Source organism: Mirounga leonina, unplaced genomic scaffold (assembly GCF_011800145.1).
Source record: "Mirounga leonina isolate KUSES-001 unplaced genomic scaffold, KU_Mleo_1.0 Mir_101595, whole genome shotgun sequence".
NCBI lineage: Eukaryota > Metazoa > Chordata > Mammalia > Carnivora > Phocidae > Mirounga > Mirounga leonina.
In genome coordinates, this window is record NW_023270158.1 from 2,964,825 (window position 1) to 2,989,905 (window position 25,081).

General features: G+C 41.3%; 1 protein-coding gene across 1 annotated transcript in view; it reads left to right on the forward strand.

Moving 5' to 3' along the window:
- Positions 1-25,081, forward strand: part of REPS2 (RALBP1 associated Eps domain containing 2) — a 216,897-nt gene that overhangs the window by 64,392 nt on the left and 127,424 nt on the right. The window contains exons 3-5 of the mRNA XM_035000243.1: positions 3,986-4,134; positions 5,517-5,643; positions 12,671-12,768. Coding sequence (XP_034856134.1) covers positions 3,986-4,134; positions 5,517-5,643; positions 12,671-12,768 — 374 coding nt within the window. The remainder of the gene's footprint in view (positions 1-3,985; positions 4,135-5,516; positions 5,644-12,670; positions 12,769-25,081) is intronic.

A 25,081-nucleotide genomic window follows, 5' to 3' on the forward strand; every position in this document is an offset into this window, starting at 1 on the left:
TTTCAGACATTCAAAAATATAATACCCATTCTTAACTCACAGGGTATACAGAAATAGGCAGTGGGTTGGACTTAGTTCATAGGTTTATGCCCAAAATAAATTAATTCATGTCCATCAAAAACCATTTATTAGAATGTTTGTAATAGCTATATTCATAATGGCCCCAAACTGGAAACAGCCCAGATGTTTATCATAGGAGAATGGATTTAAAAAAAAATCTCAATATATTCATAAAAATGGATTATTCCATAGCAATGAAAAAGAATAAACTATGTCTACATACAGTACACTGGATGATTCTCATAGACAAAATGTAAGGGAAGCTAGTTTCAAGGATAAATACTGAGTGATTCCATTATGTGAAGTTCTATAATGGCAAAGGTAGTTTGGATTTAGGTATTAGAACAGGGGTTGCCGAGTGGGACAAGGAGAGGGGATTAACTAGAAATGGATGTGAAGGAAAATTCTATAGGATGGAAATGTCCTATCTTAGTTTGGGTGTATGTTCTTATATATACATTTGTCAAATTCTTCAGATGGTACACTTAAGATTTATGTAAATTATCCCTCCATACAAAATACTCCTTACGTAATTTTAAAAGAAATCAATTAGTTGTTCACATTTAACATTATAATATCTCTTAGTAAAATCCAGATTTCTGGCCACAGTGGTCCACATTCCCTCGTGTCAACCATCAACTGGAATTGTGCTGTTCTAGTAGGGTAGCCAGTAGCCATACTAGTGTGGCTACTGAGCACTTGAAATGCGGTACGTCTGAATCAAGGTGTGCAGTGCATGTAAAAACACCTGGGACTTTGAAAGGTCTGAAAAAAAGAATGTAAACTACTTCATTAATAATTTTTATCTCGATTATATCTTATAATAATATTGGGTTGAAATAATTATTAAAATTAATTTCACCTGTTTCCTTTTTATTTGGAAAAGTTTTGAAAAATTGTGATAAAATATACATAACATAAAATTTACCATAAAATTTATCTTAACTGTTTTTTTTAAAGTAATCTCCACACCCAGTGTGGGGCTCAAACTCATGACCTTGAGATCAAGAATTGCATGTTCTACCTACTGAGCCAGCCAGGTGCCAGCCAGCCATTTTTTAATTGTACCATTTAGTACATTCATCTTGTGCAACCATGTCCACCATGCATCTCCAGAACTCTTTTCATCTTAGATACATGAAACTCTATAGCCATTAAACAGCTCTGCATTTCCCCTTGCCCTAGTCACAGGCAACTGCCATTCTGCGTTCTGTCCCTATACATTTGACTATTGATCCTTCATATAAGTCAGTCATACAGTGTTTGTCTTTTTGTGACTTGCTTCTTCACTTAAAAAATATTGTAGTTACTACACAATTTACAATTATGTATGTGGCTCGCCTTCAATTTCTAGTGGACAGTATTGAAGGACAGTGAACAGCAGCTGCCATTTTAGATGGAACATGGGCTCTCTGCTCAGCCCCACCTCTCCCCATTGTCATTTACCATTTGTTATTCCATTTCTGTTTTATGTTTACATTTTTTCTAATTGAGGAAATGGAAGTATTTCTTATATTCATGTCTCCATCAAATATGGAAAATGAAAGGATTTTTCCCTTACTTTTTAGAGGGTCAGATGTTTAGAAGCATAGTTTTCTTTGTGGAAGGGAAAAAGTCATTTATATTTAATATACAAAGTGTTTCTGTGTTCAAAGACTACAACCTAAGATAACATTATGAAACAAATTACTGCCTTGGATGGCTGTACTCATTGTCTCCGTGGCCCCCATAAACCTTTAATTTGAACTCTATTTCCTTGTGTTAACTTAATTCAGTTTAGGAGAAAAGATTCTAACCAACTACTACAAATGGCTCTTGTCTTGTGATTACTTGACACAGATAGCAGATACTTTATTGATTAATTTTTGAATGAAATTTCACTATTAAATATGTTGTCCATATGACTACAAAAAAACATTGAGACTGAATATTTACAAACTAGAGTTGTACTTTTGACTTTTAGAAAGCTTGGAGCAGTTAAGGGAGATAGCAACTTCATGAAAGTTTTCAGTGATAGGATTATTATTATGTATGGTTACAATTCTGTTAAGTGAGAGTTGTTTAAAACCACATTAAGCAAAGAAAGTACAAGAGAAATTCAGCTGTATTTTGTGTTTTACTGTTTGGTGGCCATCTGCAGGAGAGAGGTTCTTTGCCAGGTGAATAGTTCTGGAGAAATGCCATCGCCAGGGAAGGAGGAGACTGTGTGATGTGACAGTGTCCTAAAGGATATCTGGGAGTCCTAGTATAATAATAGTTGATATTCATCTTCTCGTGTTTGTATTCTATTGTTCCCAGAATTATGTGTTGAACACCCAGTAAAACACTGGTCAGGGAGTTTACAAACGTGAACATTTACTTCTCTTCTTCCTCAAGTAGTGTTTGGAAGTAGAGTCATCCTCTTATGGGCAATCAGGGTGCAAATTATTTTATGTGATTTTGTTCCATCTTTTTAGATACCTTTTGCAGACTGAACTGAAACAAATACCTTTCTGAGAAGATAACCGTAGGATGAGCTTATATTTGATTTATGAAGAATCTAGGTTTTCTTTTCTTCTGCCTTTTTTTCTTTTGAAGTCCCTTCCTGCCTTGAGTACTGGAGAGCTGCTGAGGTTGGGAAACATTACCATGATCAAAATGGTGGCCATCCTCTCTTTAGAGGAGAGTCCTGGTTTAATTTTCCAGGTTGCTTATTCTATTTATGTCTCTTGGGCCTTTGGCTGATTGATCATGCAGGGAGTCATCATATTGCCTACTTCTTTGAATCAAATGTGGACATAGCAACTAAAAATAAACATGATGTGGATATTAGAGAACCAGGGGCCTTCTTTGCCTGGGGAGCTAGGATACTTGGTTGTTGTTGCTAAGATGTTTTCTGGCTTTAGCACAGCATCAATCAGTGGAAATGCAGCTGTGTTTGGAATAGAGCGCTGATGGAAGTGCAGAGGCACGGTGATGAGTATTATCCTGAACAATGGATACAGATGCAAATCATTATGCATAATCCATAATATTATCCCCATTTTTGGAGTTCTTTGTGTTGTGTGATTGTGTGTGATTTGCTGTGCTGAGAACTAGAAGTGTGCCAAAGCATCATTTGTTTCAGAATAGTTTTATCAGATATTTGAGAGATAAGTAAATATTCCAGACTGTTGCGTTTCAGCTCTTTGTAGCATTGTGAGTGTGGCTATTGGTTTTGACAGTAGAATCTGGCTGAACGTTGGACTGATGGCTCTAACTTGATACCATTTTCCTTATTCTATTGTGAAAAGACAATTGGAGATCGAGTGTGAAAATTCCTTAAGGAATGACATAGGGTGAAAACCTGTTTTACCCAGTAAGTTTGCCCTAGGAATGAGCGGCCTGTCTGTAGGGCAGCAGCTCTAGGCACTGACAGCTCTGCCAGAGATGATGAGCTGTGCGATCTTGGGGGTGTTACTTAGCTCCTTTGTGTTTGTTTCCACATCTGTAAAAGAAGGCTAATGATAGTCTTACCTTATTGAATTGTTGTGAGGATTAAATGACTTAACATTTGCAGATCTTACAGTAGTGTCTGGCATATTAATATGTGTTGTATAGGTTTTGCCTGCTTCATTTGCCACTTACTGTGTTTATACAATATCACATCCTTCTTGCTGGTGCTGGACTAAAGGCTGAGGTGGGAGAGCAGTCCACAACCTGAATATCCTCTGCAATGATTTGACAGCATTTAAAAATGTGAAGCCAGAACGCTTTGTTGTAAAGCAGAAGCATTTTTCTCTCACGGCATTATTAGAGTCTTCATTATGTCAAAATAAAAATTTAATCTATATTTAGTGCTCTGGAATTTTTCCTCAAAAGTGATTCATCTTTTGGCCATTGAGTCCCGCTTTTCACAGTTTTAAAATGAAGCCTTACTTGAGCTTCTCTGATTCTGGTCCTAAAGAACTGCCACTGCCTCGCTTTATGATGTCAAAGACTGATGCTGACATACGATTCGGGAACCCGGCGGAACTGCATGGCGCTAAGGTTCAGATTCCATATTTAATCACAGAAAAAAATACCTTCAAAAGAATGGACGATGAGGATAAACAGGTAAACAGTCTGATAAGGCATGTCCTTTTGATTCTGACCATGAAACCTCACGTAGCAGTGCCTCATATCTGCTGTCAAGCTTCTAGCAAACCTCACCATCTGGGATTCAATTATAGACTTGGAAGTCAGCCAGTAAAGTTTCCTTGTAGCAAGAAAAAGCAGCTGACATATAGCCACCCCTGGGCCCTTTAGAGCCTACTTGAATGTAGAACTGTGTCCAAAGTAAAACTACTGATTTAGCACACTTACTTGATTTCTCTAATCAGCATTTCCAAATGGGTTCTTTGAAATGTAGCTTATAGGAGTTTTTTTATTTTTTATTTTTTTAAGTAAACCCTACACCCAGCGTGGGGCTTTAACTCAGGACTCCATGATCAAGAGTCACACGCTCTACTGATTGAGCCAGCCAGGCATCGCTAGGAGTTTTTAATAGACCCTCTCCTCACAAAAAGTTTGGAGAAAAGGTTTCAGTGGTTAAATATGTTTGGAGAATGCTGCTTCATATTCTTTTCTTGGGGGAAAGACTACATCCTCAGGCTTGGAGAGTTATAGTGCACGTTAGCACATTCAAGGCCCTGAGAAGTCCTGCTGTAAAGAGACCTGGAGATTTGTGTTTACTAAACTTCTTTGACCAGGGAATCTTTTCTTGCAGAGCATGTTTGGAATTCCATCTTGGGAAATGCTGCCATTACACATTTAGCAGGTTAGGGACAAGGATAGGGAGGATGGGCTTTTAAAATTAGAGCACTAATTGCTATAGTCAGGTGGTGATTGATAGAGACAGAAGTATAATATCTCAGAAGAGTGAGCCTATCAAGAAAGAGGTAAATAGTCTTACACATTAGTAAACCCTGAGGGCATCAAGGTACAGCTCATGCTTCTAATAAAGGTACTGAATCATGCAGAAAAGTCAAATTATATTCAATATAATATCTTCTGTAAGACAAAGAAATTTGCCATACAAATATTCTTTTCTTTGCTAGAAGACTTGATAAGTGTAAATCCAGGAAATAGGAGCCTTTATTAATGAATGAAATTTGAATTTACCCACAAAGAGATCAGATTTGGGACGTATGAATGCCTTTTCATGTGATCATTGTCTTCCATTTTCCAAAGGAAAATTTTAGCGGAATAACTGAAAGCATTTCAGGCTTGTTTTAGTAATTTAGGCAACTAAGCGCTGGTGAGACTTTGTTCTCTGGGAGATGTGAATCCTCAGACACGGCATTTTAACCAAACTGTGTTTTTGAGAAAACATTCCTTCCATTTGTTAAATCAGCCATCTCGCCGGCAATAGAGTTGCATTATACTTCATAACTGCAGCTCAGAGCGCCAGGCTTCTCGAGTGATTGGCTCTGAACTCTGCTCTGGTTCTTTTGAAGCAGGAAACACAGTCTCCCACGATGTCACCCCTCGCCTCCCCTCCTTCTTCCCCGCCTCATTACCAGAGGGTGCCCTTGAGCCATGGCTACAGCAAACTGCGGAGCAGCACAGAGCAGATGCATCCAGGTAAGAGGCGATCTTGTTCAACTGTCCCAGGCAGTGTCTTAGAGACTCCTTAGTCTATCAGCCAGCAGTGCCACCAGCTGCTGAATCTCTGGACTTAATTACCTCTGTCCTTGAAAACATGGCTCAATTTAATTTTATACTCTCAAGGTTTTTTTTTTAAAAAACTAAAATGAAATATATCTTAGTAATGCCTTGTCTCCTATCCTACAGACTAGTTTATCTTTAGACTTGTAAATGATTTAGATGATTTAATCCTTTGTATACAGATTTCATTACACAGGAACATCGCACGTGAAAGATGGGTATTGTTTTGGAATTGTTGTTCCTTTTTTTTTTTTTTTTAAAGATTTTATTTATTTATTTGACAGAGAGAGACACAGCGAGAGAGGGGACACAAGCAGGGGGAGTGGGAGAAGCAGGCTTCCCGCAGAGCGGGGAGCCTGATGTGGGGCTCAATCCCAGGACCCTGGGATCATAACCTGAGCCGAAGGCAGACGCTTAATGACTGAGCCACCCAGGCGCCCCGGAATTGTTGTTCCTTTCAGCAAACATTCCAAACATATTTATATAACAACTGCTTTTATGAAACTACTTAAAAATATAACTCTGCAAAAGCAAAAGAGTTGATTCAACCTTTAAAGACCAATCACATAATGAAAATATTTAGCTCTTGTGTTTGGGAATAAGAATAAGGGACATAAATGGTAGGGGAAGCATTTGCTGAGAAATGTGTATAGTGCCTAGTTGTGGGGTTGCCTGGTTGCTCACATTTAATCTATGCTGGCCATGTTCGTGGTAAAATACATTAGTTGGTTCCGAGGATGACTTGCAGAGTTGGCCATCTCGCCTGCGGTGCCTAAAGCTCCATAAATTCACTGCAGCATCTTGTCCTCCTGGGGCTCAGGCTCGTAGTTTAAGATAGGACCAATTAAAGGTATTCTAGAATTGGTTATCCGTAACCTTCCTTTTGTACTTTGTGGACTGTGTTTGAAAATGACCCAGTTTCTGCAGGTTTTTGCTGCATTGAAAATAGTGGTGAGTTCTAGAGGGACACAGATAAAAATGTGTGCTAGGCTAAAGAGAGGTTGTAATCTTGTAGAGAGGAGCAGGTGTGGCATAATGGAAAAATCTTTTGATTGGAATCAGAAGGCATGGGTTTAATGTGACTAGCTATGTGATCTTGGGCAAGCCATTGAACTGCTCTGAACTGTGATTTCCTCTCCTCTTTTAAAATGGGGTAACAGTATTCTATAGGGGTTTTGTGAGGATTAGTGAGAACACAAGTATAAAGTCTGATGGGAAATTCAGTCCTATGCAAATGCAAGATGATGTTATTAAGGGTTAGTAATAAAAAATGACTCTCCTGAAACTTGGATGACCCATTAGAGTCTGAAACGAAATGAGAATTCTTCATTTTCCTCTTATAGTCTCTTCTGCCTGACTTCCCTAGTTTTAGAAATGGAGTTTTTTTTTTTTTGATTCCTAATGTTATTTGGGCTTGGACACTGGAGTTTTATGCCCAGCGTGGTGCCTGTTTTTTGGCTTTTAATTCACAGGTGAGTCATTTTTTGTTCTACTGAGTCAGCCTATTACCAAGTTCGACCCTATCTTTTTTTGTTATTCCTTTAACAACTTGTCTGCATTTGCTCTGTCTACTCCTTGCCCCGATCTTTCCTCATTCCATTCACATTGGGCTTCCATTCCACCATTGGCAGGGAGACAACCTGCTTCTCTCCATCTTTCTCGACTCTTAGAGGCCTATGTCACGGCTGACCATGCCTTCGTTCTGTTTTATTGTTTTCTAAATGATAAAATGCACACATTTAAAAATCTCCAGTTTGAGTTTTAACATCCATGTAGCCACCGCTTTGATCAAGAACAGAACATTTATGTCACCCTTTCCAGTCACTCCTTGGCCCCCATTGTGAGGACTGTTCTGACTTTTATCACCTTAGATGAGTTTTGTCTCTTTTAGAACTTGATATAAATGGAGTCCTCTTGAATGGTTATACTCTTATGTGTCTGCCGTCTTTCCCTCAGCACAGTGCTTGAGATTCATCCATGTTGTTCTGGGTCTCAGTAGTTTGTTTCTCTTTATTACTCAGTAGTGTTTCGTGTGAATGCAGCACAATTTGATGATCCATTTTCCTGTTGATGGACATTTGGGTTGTTTCCAGTGTTTGGCTGTTATGAGTAAGGATACAATGAACGTTTGTTTGTGAGTCTTTTTGTGACATATATTGTCATTTCCCTGGCACCTAGGAGTAGAATTGCTGTACCTTAGGGAAGGTGTATAAGAAACTGCCAAAGAGTTTTACCAAGTGCTTGTATATTCCCACTGGCGATGTATGAGAGTTCTGTCTTCCTTGCCAGCATTTGGTTCTCTCATTGGTTTCCTTTTCTTCAGTGCTTTTAATTGTAGTCATTCTATTAGATGTGAAGACATTTCCTTGTTGTCACTTTTTATTCTTGGAATGTATTTTTCTAAGTTACCCCTTCCTGTTTTTTTTTTCCCTGATATCATGAACCTTAAACTTGATGAGCTACTGTTCCAGAGGGTTCTTCTTTGCACAGCATACCCATAGAGAGGAGTGTGAGTGAACTCTTTAGTTGCCTGTTTCTCAAAGAGTTTGAGTTTTTTGGGTCTAGCCATTGATTAGGGTCCTTTAACTGGAAACAAGGTCATTCAGAAATAAAATGTTTACAGGTGCTGCCATGTAGATTTCTCTAAGTCAAAGGAAGGGAGAGTTTTTCTAGCTGCGACTTGGTTCAGTCTTGTGATTTTTGCTTCTAATTGATAATATTCACCTCAAAGCTTGTTCACTCCTATTTTTGTAATGTCTGTAGATTCTCCCCCAGAGGATTTTCTTGGCCTGTCTTCTTCCTTTTCTTTCATATATCTTTAGGTCAAGAAGTAAGAGAATCCCACATGTCTTCATTCTCTCTCTCCCCACATTTTCAGAACTCAGTTTTTCTTTTCTTTCTTTTTTTTTTTTTTAAGATTTTATTTATTTGCGAGAGAGAGAATGAGAGACAGAGAGCATGAGAGGGAGGAGGGTCAGAGGGAGAAGCAGACTCCCTGCCGAGCAGGGAGCCTGATGTGGGACTCGATCCCGGGACTCCAGGATCATGACCTGAGCCGAAGGCAGTCCGCTTAACCAACTGAGCCACCCAGGCGCCCCAGAACTCAGTTTTTCTTAAGGCTTCCATGCTCTTTTCCATCAGTTTCTTAACTCTGTTGCCTTCACCATGCCATCAACCCATCTGACAAACCCAGGATTCTCTTTCCTTTTTCTGTACTCCATCTTCCCTTTGATCTAAATAGTAGCATATCTAAAATCTGTTAAATCTTAGTGACTCTGGTAGTAAGCATTGTTGGAGTTATTCTTTTTTTTTCTTTTTTTTTTTTTTTTTTTAAATTTGAGGCAGAGAGAGAGAGAGTGCGTGGGAGTGAGTGCACGAGCGTGGGGAAGGGGCAGATTCCCCGCTGAGCAGGGAGCCCCATGCGGGGCTCAATCCCAGGACCCTGGGATCATGACCTGAGCCAAAGGCAGTCGCTTAACCAACTGAGCCACCCAGGCATCCCTAGAGTTATTCTTAATTTATGCCTTTTCAGAAAGGAGTCTCACTGCTGGAATATTTTTCTAGGAATACATTTTTCTGGGGTCATTTTCCTGTCCAAGATTCTGCTATGATTCCTGGCTAGTGGGGAATATATGTCAGTATGTTTTAAATCAGACTGAGTGTCTCCAGACCAGTCTGATTCAGAGCCCCTCTTCGACTTCTCTCCTGGCTCCTGCTAGTCTGACTTGCTGGATGTACCTATAGTTAACATTCAGTGGCTAAGACTTGTGTGCCAGGCATCGTGCAGAGATCTTCATGTGCATTATTTGCTTCTTAGCACAACCTTCAGAGGCAGATCCTGCTACTCATATTTAAAAAACGGTTAAATCACGGTTATAACATCCATATAGTTAAGTAATATTTAAATACCTGTAGTGAAAACAACTGTTCTCCTTCCCACTCAACCTATTTCTGATCTCCAGAGGCAACTACTTTCAAATCTTATCTGTTTCTTCTGTTACCTAAGGTCTTATCTCCATATCAAGGTACCTGTTCTGTTTTTTCTTACACATCTTATTCTGACGTATCAATTCTAGGAATGTACTCTCTTAAGAGTATGGGCTATGATGTCAGTCTCCTGGGTCTAAAGGTAGACTTGGTGAGCCTGTGTTTCTGGCCTGTGTGACTATGGATATGTCACTTTTCTGAGCTTCAGTTTCTCTTATCTGTAAAGTGGAATAACATCTGTTTCAGAGGTTTGCTGTGTGGATCAAATAAGGACTGTTATATAAACCTCTGTGCCTAGCAGTTCCTGGCACATTGTAGGTGCTCCAATGTTGCCTAGTATTTTCTTTTGTGTTTTTAGAATCTGCTACCTGTTTTATTTCTGAAGCTCTTAAGTATTCTTGAAAGTTACCTCCTGGATACAATTCATTAGGTTGACTGCAGATGTAGAGTCTTTATTGTGCAGTTACTAGTGGTCCCTGTTCTAGTTTGACACTGAATCTCAGAGTGATGAAATCTTTAGGGTTCATTTTATACTCCTCCCTTTGGAGAAAGATGATACTTCTAGTTCCTTATTAAACCTCTCATAAGGGTATCTAAGAATTATTTCCTTTTTGTTGAATTGAACGTTCCAGGTTTTATTTGGGAGGAAGGAGAGTAGAGGCAATAAGTAGCGCCTTTTTACCTTCTGAGTTGAGATCCAACTGAGGATTGAGACAGGAGTCAGACTGATGATGGTCAGATTATCAGCTCTGGTACTGACAGAGCTGATCGGAGCACGTGTTTTAGATTTGTAACCAGATGGGCTTCATACACTCACCTTTCCAGTCACCAGCTGGTGTGGCCAACCCAGGCTTCCCACAGGAGTAGGAAGAGAAAATCTGCCGTTGAGGCCAGGCCTTTCCAAAAATGATCCCTCATGCAGATGAGTCTTTGTTCAAGCCTTACTGATGAGATATGTCTATTTCTTCTGAGGGAAGACCCTTGTAGGTAAGGGACTGGAGCCATGGGCCATATGGCTTCCTTGCATATGTGTCCTCCTTTGCAGTAGAAGCTCCCTCCCTCTGAGGGAAACCTGAAGCATGGGGGATCAGCTACCCAGGGAAAGCTCATGACCACTAGTCTCCCAACCATGGTATAGTTTACTATGGTTCAAAACTTCTGGCATTGAGAGTTTAATTCTGGCATTGGGTATTCCATCAAAATGGAATGATCTTAAAAATCCATCTTTGACTGAACTCTGCCTCTGAAACTAATAATATACTATATGTTAATTAATTGAATTTAAATAAAAAATAAAAATAAATTAATTTTAAAAATCCTAAAAAAAAAAAATCCTTCTTTGAAGGACACCTGTCTACCAGCTGAGACTTATCTCCTTCTTTTTTTTTTTTAAAAAAAACGATTTTATTTATTTATTTGACAGACAGAGACATAGCGAGAGAGGGAACACAAGCAGGGGGAGTGGGAGAGGGAGAAGCAGGCTTCCCGTGGAGCAGGGAGCCCGATACGGGGCTCGAGCCCAGGACCCTGGGATCATGACCTGAGCTGAAGGCAGACGCTTAATGACTGAGCCACCCAAGCGCCCCTGAGACTTATCTTCTAAGATTTGGATTATGTGTTCTCGGGTTTGTGTCTTTTGCAGTTTATATATTTTTATTTATTCTTAGCAGGGTCTGAAAATCTATTTAATGCTTTGCTAGGTAATGATTTTTGATGTTCTAATGTATTTTAAATGTGTTATAATGTTGTGTTCCAGTCCCTTGGAGGAAATATAAAAAGCAGATGTGAGCCCAAGAGTGGTTTGCTGTTCTTACACCTCCTTTCTTTTCAAATGATCAAAGTATGCTAAGGGTGCTGCCATAACAGGCTGCCCTGCTCTCTCTACCTAATTTTATTTATAAGGAAGCTGTAGGAAGAAAGCATATTACTTCTTTTTTTTAAAGATTTTATTTAATTATTTGAGAGAGAGCGAGAGCACGAATCGGGGGGGAGGGGTAGAGAGAGGGGGAAAGGGACAAGCAGACTCCCCGCTGAGCAGGGAACCTAATGCGGAGCTCGATCCCAGGATCCTGAGATCATGACCTGAGCAGAAGTCAGATGCTTAACTGACTGAGCCACCCAGGGGCTCCAGCATTTTACTTCTTGATATACTTCCAAAAAGTTGAATTGTTAGCCAGAAATGTTAATCAAAAATGGTTTCATCATGGGTGATAATTTCTCCTTTCTGTTAGCCCTGAATACTACCTGGTTATGTTTAACTGTTTTCCTACCATATTGACAAGATCATTATGAAGTGTTCTGGAAATAAAAGGAATAAAAAAATGCATTTGTTTTTGTGGCATAAGAACTTTTCTCAAAGTCAGCAAAATTATTTTTTGTTTGGTTATTGAAAGATAAAATAAATATAAAATACATTTATTCCTTTTTGTACTTTTCTCTCCTTGGTTTTACATTCTTTCCAATAAGGAAAAGAAGACTGTGCCATTTATTTTTGAAAAATGAATGATAATGTTGATTCTTAGTGTTCAAAATGCATATTTATTTTCTTGGTGCTTTGGAAGATGGATGATGAATGCAAGACTTTTAAACCAGCGGGTATATATAGAATTTACCTGATATTTAGAATTTGAGCTTTTATAACATGGCACTTTTCTGACTCTTATTATTGCTTTCAATTGCAGTTTAGATTCTTAACAATTCCACCCTTCTAATTTATTCCTAATCTCAACTTGATGTAAATATTTTCCTGTCTTTTCATGAATCAGTTGAATGTCTTTAGATTGCTTCCCTAAATTGTACCCAAGGTTGGTTTGTGCAAGGTGGCCCTATGTACATAAATTCTAATTCCTTTGCTAATTCTTCTCTGAAGAACAGACACTCTCAGTTTGAGTGTGAAGTCATAATTTTTGGGTGGAATCTTTTTGTACTGTGCTGACTTTTCCTCCTGCTTTTTCAGCTCCTTACGAAGCTAGACAGCCCCTTGTCCAGCCTGAAGGACCCTCGTCGGGGGCCCCAGGAGCCAAGCCCCCTCGGCATCAGGCTTCCCTTATTCGGGTAAGTGATGTTGTGGGGCTATGCCAGTGGGAGACTTTGGGGACATGAATTTTTGATGGGCCCTCATTTTTTTTTTTTTTTTTTTTTTGTAAGGGAGATTTAACACTGCCCCCTTATGCAAATATTGCACTTCTTGTTCTGTTGCTTATATATTTTCATAAATCTTTTTTTTTAAGTTAAGTTCTACCCCCAATATGGGGTTGAACTCATGACCCCAAGATCCAGAGTCTCATGACCTACTGACTGAGCTAGCCAGATGCCCCTGTTCTCCTACATCTTTTTTGTAATGTGTGTTTCTACCCTTTCTCAGTGTCTCTAGACTAATCCAAGCTGGTTCTTGGTCTTTTGTATGTCTAAAACGCCCTTCCACCTACATCATTAGGCACCTCTTTCAGGAGTGCTTTATTTTTTTCCAAAATAGCCTATCTTATTTCTGCCTTATTCTTTATTATTATTCATTCAGTGCATACTTAGCTGTTGCACTTTGTTTTGTGCCTCCAATCACATTGCAAGCTTTTGGAAGGCGGAGGTAGTTCTTCTGCATTCTGTCTCAGGGCCTAGTCCCTGCTGTTTGGAGGACAGTTATTTTACATGTGGCAGTAACTGCTGTTTCTTATATGTAATAGATATAAAAGGAATATTATGGCAGACGAACAAGTGATGTCTCCATTTCTCCTGGCTTAGAAAATTTCAGCTTCCCTTTCTCCAGTGTTGTCTTTTGGATAAAGAACTGTTATTATTTTCATGTCTGCAACTGTTATCTTGTGTAGTGTCTCTGAATCCTATGCTGGGGAAGTCATATTCTCAAAAAAGGGTGTGTGCTTGCTGGTGTGTGTGTCTACATGAGAGGAATTATGAAAAAACTGGGTGTACTGTTTGACCCTAAAGACAAGAGGAAGTTGGGTGGTTTGTATGACATTTTGGTTATCCAACTTAGGAAGAAGGATCACTTACGCAGTGGCAGTTCTACTCAGAATAGAAGGGTAGTGTCAGATATTCCTATAAAGAATTGGGCTGCTAGTCTCAAACAGAATAGACAAAGGCTAAGGACAGATCATGGTGTTCAATGACTACCCTCTGGGAATGGGGCAATCTCTTCGGCCCAGAACTGTGTTATGGACAGAACTTTATCTTCTAAGGTGGTAGTCTGTGTACAAAGAACTTTCTTAAGGATAATAATTTAGCCATATGCTGTGTATTTATATTTAATGCTTCCTACAACTGTAAGATCTAGGTACTGTTTTATCTACTAGTGTAGATGAGTTAACTGTGGCCAAGAGAGGTCTAAGGTTTTATTCATAACTAGTAAGTGGCAGAACCAGAATTTGAAGCCAGGTCTGCCCAGTGTCAAAATCTGCACTTTAAAATATTTTACTATACATTAGGGTTCTATATTATAGGGAGGCTAGATTCTGGAGTTGCTACATAAACTGACTTTGGGTGTAGTAAAAAATATTCCTGATGATCCCTTACTAGTACCATATTGGAGAGCCAAGATGCCATTCTCTCCTCTGTCCAGTAGAGCTCACCTTCACCCCCAAGTTGGAACAAAGAACTCTTTATTTAGCTGAGCCCCAGATGTAGTAGTTGGCTGTGTTGTGAGAGGGCCTGTGTTATAAAAATATGTGTCTTTAAACATAAGAATCACACCCACTGTGGGAATGATGGTTACGTTAAGAAAGGTGTAGGGGGGACTGGGATTCATCTAGAAAATTCTCCAGGATGTGGCTGTGCATGTGTGTACAGAGTGTATCTTAGTGCCATGGAGACCTAATCCTGAATTGTTAGAATAGTGGTCAAACAAGCAGTAAATCATGAACTTTGCAGTGGTCAGGTAGGGCTTACCAGACCCTTTCTACCTAGTCCTCTGGATGGGATGCCTTGGGTTTGTACTTGGATTCATGTCCTATGACTTCTCTTCAAATCTCTGGGTCCATGTTTCCTGCTGGTAGACATGCTTCGTGGACACTTCATTCAGCTGATGTTTACTAAACACCTATTAAGTGCCAGGTACTGTGTTGAGGATACAAAAATGAGGTTTAACACTTCTAGTCCCTGCCCTCATTGAGCTTATACGCAATTGGGGGAAGTGGCCAATAATCAAACCATTGCACAGTAAATATGTCATTATGTGTTGTGAATGGAAATTACACTGCTTTGAGGATGAAAAACAACGTGTGGGGGCACAGTTATGACCTACCCTTAGCTGGTAGGGGGCAATCAAGGAAGGCTTTTATTTTTATTTTTTAAAGATTTTATTTATTTATTTGAGACAGAGAATGAGATAGAGCATGAGAGGGTCAGAGGGAGAAGCAGACTCCCTGCTGAGCAGGGAGCCCGATGTGGGACTCGATCCTGGGATTCCAGGATCATGACCTGAGCCGAAGGCAGTCGCCCAACCAACTGAGCCACCCAGGCACCCAAGGAAGGCTTTTAGTGGGGTGTCACATTTGAGTTGAAATGAGAAGGATTCATAGGTGTTAACCAGGTCAAGGGATGGGAATGGGGGGAGTAGGCAAGAAGATAGAGGGCACTGCGCTTACAGGACTAGAAAATAGTCTGTTTTCTAGTGCTTAGCATTTTATACACATCATCTTCTTTAGTGCTCGCCGCTGTGTTATGAGGTAATTCCTGTTATCTCATTTTTTTCCATGTACCAGTCATCTTTTATTGGATGTTAATTCTCAGTTAGGATATGAAAGGATTCAAGGGTGCCAGGCAAAGGTCATGGTCAGGAATGCAGAATGTGCCTCCACACTGGGCCGTCTTCAGTGGTCCTTGTAACAATGACAGTAGTTGAAAAGCACGTAAGCTGCCGGCACCATAGAAATCCCAGCGATGCCCCCACTTTCTTCACATTGACATACTTATTTATAATACTGGTTGGTAGTAACCTCTTTGAAATGCTCCAGCAGCACCTTTAGGGTGAAATCCCGCATCAGTATCCAGCTTGGTAGCTCTTCTAGTTTGCCATGAGCTGCTTCTGCTTCACTGGTATGGATGAAGCCATCTTGGACTCCTGGGTGTCCCATTTATTAGATGACAAAACCTGAGGTTTAAAGACCTTATTTAATTTACCCAGAGTCACAGCTAGGAAGTGATAGGGCTGGAGTTCAAACACAGGACATATTTTCTTAGTCTGGCTCAGGAACCAGATGGTGATGATATCTGGTAAGCTAAGAAGCCCTGGATGAAAAACTGGCATTGAGAGTATTAGGGAAAGATCATGAGTTCAGTGTTGGATGTTGGGATTTGAGCTTTTGGGATAGCCAAGAGGAGGTGTCAAAGAGATGGTAGGAAATATGGCTCTGGAACTTTGGGGAGAGCCAGGGCTGGACATCAGTATTTGGCAGTTGTTGGCCATTAGAAGGACTTATGGTCTGGTGCAGAAAAAAACAGATGGGTTCTTACCCAGGTCTGGCCAAACTGTGTGACCTTGGGCAAGTTTCTTCTCTTTTCTGTAACATGAATGACTTGGAATGGATTTAACAGTCCATTGGAATAATCTGCAATAGTCTGACTCCCTTAATGTTTGTTTGGCATCAGTGGAAGCCCCGCCCCTACTCCCTCCTGATTGGAGTATTGCCTTCTGTTTAAGATGAGAACAAGGGGCCTTCCTTGGGACAGCAGTTTGTGGTTTTCATGGCTGATGTGTTTTTCTTGCTTTTGTTTCTAGGTTTCCTTCTTATGCCTGTCATCTTGGTTTGGCTGAACTCCAATTCCCAGAAAGGAAAATGCCAGCCTGAATTAGTCATGTAGATGAGGGGATCTAAAGAGAAGGTTTTTGGTGGTAGGGGATTAATATGGATTGGGGCTGGTAGTAGGCTAGGCTGGGGTAACTCATTCCCCTCACATTGCCACGTTAGTGTGCTGTTGGCAACCTTGCTCTCTTCTAGCTTCCTCTGTGGACTTGTATTCAAGTTGTTTCTTATGATTGGAAGGGGAGTGGCCTCTGGGTACTTAGGGAGGTTATTCAGGACCCTGGGCCAGTGCTCTTGCAGCTCATGAACTTGGCATTTTAGAGATGCTTATGCCAAATTCAGCACCCAGATATTGGCATGTATAATTTTTTTTTTTGTCTAATATTTTAGAAATTTCAGGGTTTTTTTGTTTAGGGTTGGAAGTTTTTTCCTTTGAAATTTCAGATACTGAGCATATCCTAGATCAGTGAATGGTTGACAGTGATTTGTAAAGAAATACTAAGTCTTTGGGGCACCTGGGTGGCTCATTCGGTTAAGTGTCTGCCTTCACCTCAGGTCATGATCTCAGGATCCTGGGATCGAGCTCCAGTCGGGCTCCTTGCTCAGCGGGGAGTCTGCTTCTCCCTCTCCCTCTGTACCTCCTCCTGCTCGTGTTCTCTCTCTCTCAAATAAAATCTTTAAATATATATATGTACACACACATATATATATATATTAGAAATACTAAGTCTTCTTTCCTGATTCATCTGTTTATCATGTGTTTATAGGTCATTTTGTGGTTTACTTTTCACAAATTATCTTAACCATCAACATTTGTAATTGGCTGGTGTAGGATTTAGAATTGTCCCTTTTGCTCCCACTATACTCCGCTGCCTCTGTTTTTGCTGCAGTTGCCAGAAACTACCTTGGGTTAAGTCCTTGTTTCATTGACCCCTTAGCAACTTTTGACACTGACCACCTTCTTGACATGCTCTCAAATTTTGGTGTACATGATGCCATCCTCTCCTGGTTTTCTTCCTGCTTTTGTGACTACTTCTTCCTAATCTTCTTTTTCCATTCTCCTACTTCCACTAGCACCTCACATGTTGGTGATGCCTGGGTCTGCTTCTCACTCTGTTCCTCCTTAGCTATATGGAAGCTTATGACCACATAGCTCCATCTGCCAGACATCCTCACTCACATGTCCCACTGTGAGTTTAAACTAACATGTCTTTCCCACAAAGCCAGCTTTCACCCTTCCATTCCTGGCTCCGTCCATCTATTAGCACGGGCCTGAATGCTAGTCTCTATATTTGGCTTGTCTCTTGGCTCTTCTGCCCACTTAGTTACCAGGTGCCGGCCATTTCACTTTCTAAATGCCTGTCTTACCTGTCCGTTATTCTGCATTTCTTTGGTTCAGACCATCTTCCTCTGTCACTGAATCTATTCTATCAGCCTCTAACTCTTTTTCTTTGCTTCCCCTCGTGCCCTTTTCAAATCTTAAAAATACATATCTAATCACTCTACTCCCTTGATTGAGACCTGTCACTCTCTGCCTGTTGCTCTCTTCATATCACCTACATTCCTGAACATGGCTCTCAGGGCCCTGGTGTTTGCCCCTGCTTAATACTTTTTCAGCCACAGTAGCTCATTTCTCTCCCTCCATACTCCAGCCACACAGAGCTACTGTTGTTTCCCCGATGGTCAGTGTTCTCTGTGTGGGAACCTTATTCTCCATCCTGGCTTTTGCCTTGTTTTCTCCTTTGTCTCAGTTCATGTATCCTTTTTTTCTATTGATAACATTAAGTTTGAGAATTTTCTAATATTTCTTGTAGATGTGAAATTTCCATTTTTTCATTCTTAAAAAAATGGTTCATTACTGTCTCATTTATCTGTAAGCTCAGCTAGAGGATGGCATTCAGTCTTTATTGGTTTCACATTCCAGAGGCAACTGGTGTGTTTGTTTTGTACCATTCCAGGAGTATATTATACATATGTAAACAAATATAGGTATTCATATATATGTATATTTGTGTATATGTGTACATATGTATATATATATATACACATACATATATAAAATATATGCAATATATTTTTATCTGACTTTAGGGAGACAGGCTTGGCAAATGAAATATCCTTCCAGGCAGATCTCAGTAGAAAAAAAATTATCTTTTATTTTAAATCAAAACATACTCACTTTTCGTACCCTAAATATACATGCTGTGATATATTCTTCTCTTTCTGGAGGGGTGAACTTAACAGCCTTCTGGGATAAATTCTAAATACTCATTTGTCTTTATTACTTCAAAGACAAAAAACTGATAAACAGAATTTAGAGAAATTCATCACTCTGCCATTTTACTTGGGGCTCTTGGCTATATTTGTGGTGGAAGCTTTTTACTAACTAGGCAGACATTGTTAGACATTGCTAGCCAGCCACCATATTAATCTAAAAGTCTGTGACTTGCAAAACATTTATTTAAATTAGTTGTCTCCTTCCCCCGCCTCATTCTTGCTCAATTTCAATTTTTTTACCATGCCCCCCGTCTCACCCAGGACTTAATTGTAGGTACTTATGGCCAGAAGCAGATTCTCTTTGCTCCTTGCCTCCCTTTGGAATGGTTCTAAATAGAAAAGAAGTGTGTAAAGGATGGTAAAAGAAACAAATACCCTGAGGTTCTGTCAGAGTGCTGTTGGCATAAGTCAGAAGAGAATGGATAGTCACTGTGATTAAGTTGTTCACTATAGTCGTTTTGATGAGAACAGGAAGAACTAGACCTTCTGGAAGGCTGTCGCTGCTCTGGGAGAACTTTTTATGGTGTGAAAGGTATCTTATGGATGGATGGGACTAGCATGCTGTGGGGTAAGGAGAGCAGAGAGTAGAGGCTGTGGCTGGAAGACGGGGATGGGATTGAATGAGGTGGCTTAGAGGTGAGTCGTGAGCAAGTTGGTGTTCTGAGTGTGGAGAAGAAAGAAGCAGGTCAACAAGTGGGGCCTACTCAGTATTGTCTGAGCCACTCTGCTTCTCTTACCTGGTTCTCAGCCCAGAGGAATGGCCTGTGTGGCAGGTCGGGCCCATAGGGGGCTCTTTCATGGTCATTTGGCCTGGGTGGGGGCTGTTTTTGTGGTTGTTTTGTTTTCTTTGAGTGGAGCCTCAGGCATTTTTCCTTCCTTGTTTTGGAATCTTTCCCCTCTCTCCTTATCTGAGAGCTGTGACCTTGCCCCGTGAAGTGCCCTGGGCGTACTTCAGCATGACGCCACTCCACATTTCCACATTTCGTTCTTGCCCTTTTTTGTGCTCCACATCTTGCAGTCAAACCAGTGGGCTCGTGAGCCACTGAAGAAGCCCACTCAGATGTTCTCCTGAGGGGCTGGAGCTGTGCAGCCACCTAACATGCTCGCCCTCTTTGCTTGGTTGCAGCGAAAGCATGCTACGGTGCTGCTGGCTTGTTTACACTGCACTGGTGTTTTTTGTTTTTGTTTTTTTTTGGATCATGGGTTGTGAACTTTCAAATACCCTTGTTCTTAAGAGCAATTAAAAATTTAAAAAATATGTCAAAAATTAAAAAGATACTAAAGGGTGCAGAATGAAAAGTGTCCCTTCTGTCCCCACCACTGGCCATCCACTTCCCTATCCTACAGACAGCTAATATGACACATTTCTTTTGTATCATTCTAGGACTATTTTATGCATATACAAGTGAATATAGGTATTCTTATATGAAATTATATGTAATAGGTGCAAAACATATAGTTCCAGCTTTTTATACATATGGTAGCATACTATATACATCTGTTACACACTTGCATATTTTACTTAGCAATAAACTTTAACAACATTCTATAGCAGTCTTCATATTTTGTTTTTTTCAAATGCATGGTATTTTATTGTGTGCATCTTCCATAAATCATTTATGGATCAGCTCCTTCTGATCAGCATCTGGAACTTAGAGCATTGTTTGCATATGCATATATATATAGAGAGAGAGAGAGAGAGAGAGCACCAGTTCTTAGAAATGGAATAATTGGATGAAGTATCTACACATTTTTATTTTATTTTTTAAAGATTTTATTTTTTTATTTGAGAGAGACAGAGATAGCGAGAGAGAGCATGAGCAGGGAGGAGAGGGAGAAGCAGGCTCCCTGCTGAGCAGGGAGCCCTACGTGGGGCTTGATCCCTGGACCCTGGGATCATGACCTGAGCTGAAGGCAGACACTTAACTGACTGAGCCACCCAGGCGCTCCTACACATTTTTATTTTTGATAGAGATTTTCAAATTGGAGACTGTACTAATTCACACATTTACCAACAATATATGAAAGTGTTTATTTTCCCATACCCATGCTAACACAATGTGCTAAAAAACTTACACCTTTGCCAATCTGATAGGTGAAAAATGATATCTCAGTGTAGTTTTTTTTTTAAGATTATTTATTTATTTGACAGAGAGAGGGTACAAGCAGGGGGAGTGGTGGGCAGAGGGAGAGGGAGAAGCAGGCTCCCCACTGAGCAGGGAGCCCGATGCAGGACTCGATCCCAGAACCCAGGGATCATGACCTGAGCTGAAGGCAGACGCTTAACCGACTGAGCCACCGACGCGCCCCTATCTAGGTGTAGTTTTAATGAACATTTTCCTTTATTTTTAATTTTTAATTTTTTAGAAGATTTTATTTATTTATTTGAGAGAGAGAGTGCTGGAGCAGGGGCAGAGGGAGAGGGAGAAGCAGGCTCCCCGCTGAGCAGGGAGCCCGATGTGGGGCTCCATCCCAGAACTCTGGGATCATGACCTGAGCCGAAGGCAGACGCCCAACCGAGTGATGCACCCAGGCACCGCAACATTTCTCTTTATTAGTGAAGTGGAGTATATGACATTTGTGAGACATTTGTGTTTCCTTTTCAGTAAATAACTTCATATCCTATGCCTCTTTTTTGAGTTATCAGTGTTTTCTTACTGGTTTGTCATTCCTGCCAGTCTGAAACCAGAAGCTGGTGTCTCTTTTCCTTTGGACAAATGAGAGGCTGCAGTGTATGTGGAAAATTGCTCCTTGTGTGGTTGAGAAGAGGTCCTGGGTACCCAAGGCCCTTGTAGGAGTTTAGGGACCCCAACCTCTCTTGGTTCTGGAGCACCCTAGGCCCTCCAGCAACAGGAATTTCTTATTTATACCTTTAGGGCAGAAAGTTGAGTTACTTAGTTTATGGGTAGAGATTAGGGCTAGGAAAGTCTTCTGTTGTTAGGGATAGTGAATGTTAATACATTGTGTGTGTGTTGACCTCTTGGCATTGCTAAATTCTCTTCCTCTGACTGAAGTAGAAGAGGGTGAGGGGAGAGGGAGGAGGACGAGGAGGACGAGGAGGAGGAGGAGGAGGAGGAGGAAGAGGGCGGGAAGGAGTATATGGGTGTTTGTCTTGGTGTGTAACAGGAAGAACTGGTTTGATAAATTTTATAGGAATGTATATGCCTTGTTCTTGACCTCTTGTTTTACCAGATTAATTCCGTGTTTGATTTCAACCTTAGCTGGAGTTTTACCATCTCCTTAAGGGGTAGAAAAGGTTGATATGTTCTACTTCACTGAATCTACTACTAGGACTCACAGATACCCAGTTAGTCACTGTTACCACAAAGAGGTTCTGTTTTTCATCTCATGAAGCCTCCTTCCTACTTCTTTCCTTCACCTACTTCTTTTTCCCTAATTTCTGAAGCATTTCAGTTGATACTGAAATTTTTTTTTAGCCTAATTCTTTTTGTCTGTCTCTTATTATCTTCTTCGGGTGCTTACCCTTTACCTATGCTTCTTAACAATTAAAGTGATGGTAGTTGATTGGTTTGTTTGTTGGGAGGCATTTCTACATGAAAAATGTTTCACGTTACAGAATGAGAATAGTAAAGAGATACAGGATCATTGAAAGAGAGGTGATTCCAGGATATAAGAACAGGGTACCTGGCATTGAAACTGAAGGATTTTTTTTTATAAATTTTTTTTTTTTAAGATTTTTTATTTATTTGCGAGAGAGAGAATGAGAGACAGAGAGCATGAGAGGGAGGAGGGTCAGAGGGAGAAGCAGACTCCCTGCCGAGCAGGGAGCCCGATGCGGGACTCGATCCCGGGACTCCAGGATCATGACCTGAGCCGAAGGCAGTCGCTTAACCGACTGAGCCACCCAGGCGCCCGAAACTGAAGGATTTTTATGGGAAAAAGAAAACTCAGTAAATATTAGTATTCATTGGGGTGCTGCCTTAAGGCCTTACAGAATCCGTGCTTGGAGACAGTAGGGTGGAGGGAGGGTAAAAATGGTGGATCCTGGTACACATGAGAATTCTAGCTTCCATATAGTGCTTAATAGGTCATTAGACTACCGACAAAAGCAAATGAGCATGTTTTATTTGTAGGGTCAGCATTGCTTTTCCCCACAGTTGTGGGCATTATGGTGTCCAGAGCTTTCTTGGTAGTAGCTAGGGCCCACATTGATATGGTGGACAGGAGCACCTCTGATTTACTCTCTCAGATGTAAGCACCCAATTGAACTCCTGGTCCCAGGTAGTACTATTTAAAGCTGAAAAACAGAGTGTTTGTTTGTTTCTGGCATATTCTCCAGGACCCCTTGGTCTCAGTTAGCTGGTATATACTTTGGTAGAAATATGGAAGGTGCCTTTACAACGGCACCATTTCAGCCCCTGGGCCCATTGGTATTCCCCCTGATATCAGGTGAACAGGTGGTGTCATGCCCCTAGTTGCCTATCCCAATGAGAGTCTCTACCAACTGAGTGCTTATTTGGTCCTGGTGCTGTGCTCGCCCCTTTACTTGTGTGTGTCCTTTCAGTTCTCCCAACACTCTTGCAAGGTAGACTCCTTGCGAGATTATGTCCTGTACTCATCCACTCAGGGATACTAAGTGGCTGGTGTGGGTCCGGCACCATGCCAAGGGTACCCTGAGGACTACAAACATGGTCCCAGCTCTCAGGGAACTTGCAGTCAGGCGGGGTAGATGAATGTGAATCAGATGGTCCCACCTCTGCATGTATAATGGAAAACTGACAGCTGCCCTAACGACAAGAGAGGATTTCCATGGCATGTGACAGAGAAATCCTACCTAGGGCTAGAAAGTGAGGGAAGGCTTCCCTAAAGAAGTGCTGCTTGAGGGCGCCTGGGTGGCTCAGTTGGTTACGCGACTGCCTTTGGCTCAGGTCATGATCCTGGAGTCCCGGGATCGGGTCCCGCATCAGGCTCCCTGCTTGGCGGGCAGTCTGCTTCTCCCTCTGACCCTCCCCCCTCTCATGCTCTCTCTCTATCTCATTCTCTCTCTCAAATGAATAAATAAAATCTTTAAAAAAAAAAAAAAAGTGCTGCTTGAGCTGAGCTGTGAAGGATGACTAGGAAGTAACCAGGCAAAGGGAGGATGGTGCTGGGAGGTAAGGAGAGGGGTGTCTGGCTGAGTGCACTGGTCTGTTTTCATTGGTCAGGGTTTCATTGTGGATGACAGAATCTACTCTGGCTAGCTGGAGCAAACAGGGATTTCTTTTTTTTTTTTAAAGATTTTATTTATTTATTTTGACAGAGAGACAGCAAGAGAGGGAACACAAGCAGGGGGAATGGGAGAGGAAGAAGCAGGCTTCCCGCAGAGCAGGGAGCCCGATGAGGGGCTCGATCCCAGGACCCTGGGATCATGACCTGAGCCGAAGGCAGACACTTAATGACTGAGCCACCCAGGTGCCCCGCAAATAGGAATTTCTTTTTCTTAAATTTTTTATTGTTAATCACCATACATTACATCATTAGTTTTAGATGCAAATAGGAATTTCTAATAAGCGGGTGGGAGATCTACCAGATCTTTGGAAGGGCTGAAGATTCAGACTCTCTTCTGAGCTTGCAGGAACAATTCCCCGAACCACACAGCAGGACTGGATGGCTGGACGGCTGAGGGAGCTTTGCCTTTGCCACAATCAGGAAGCTACAGAGCTGGGCAGCTGTCGCCATAGCTTTCGGCTGCAGCTCCACACTGTGTATGACCCAGGCCCGCCAAGTGAATGCTTTGTTCCCTGCCTCTTTTACCATGTGACTTGTTTTGAATCAGCCTTCCGTGGGCGTGTTTAGTGGAACCTAAGTCCCATCTGGAATTCTAGCAGCAGAGGTATTTGGATAATGTACTTTTACTTAGCCAGCGCCTGCAGTGCAGAGTTATGCTAAGAGGGAATGGAGTGGGTACTGAGTGGGCCAGTATACCATGTATACAGCACACAGAGGAGACACAGTCCAAGACCTGAAAGAAGGCCAGTGTGGCCAGAGCCTGGAGTGGGAGGGAGATGAAGCTGGAGAGGTAGGCAGAGCCCTGTGGTCCATGGCACTGCCTTTTAGGTGGGGAACTGATGGTTCAGAAGTTAAGTGGCCCAAGTGACCATCCCAGATTTGAGCCCAGGCCTGTCTGCCTCCAGAGTCTGCACTCTTTTTGCACCTCCAGTATGTAGCCTCATTGTCTAAAGCATTCCTCGAATTCAGCCCCAGATCTTGGCACATCTGTTTCCCATCTGACCTCAGGCTGCCATGAGTGTTAAGGGGAGGGCATAGTGAAGGAGACAGGTGCCCTTGACCTAACTGGCAAGGATTGGGGTGGGCATGTTAGTGTAGTGGTACTG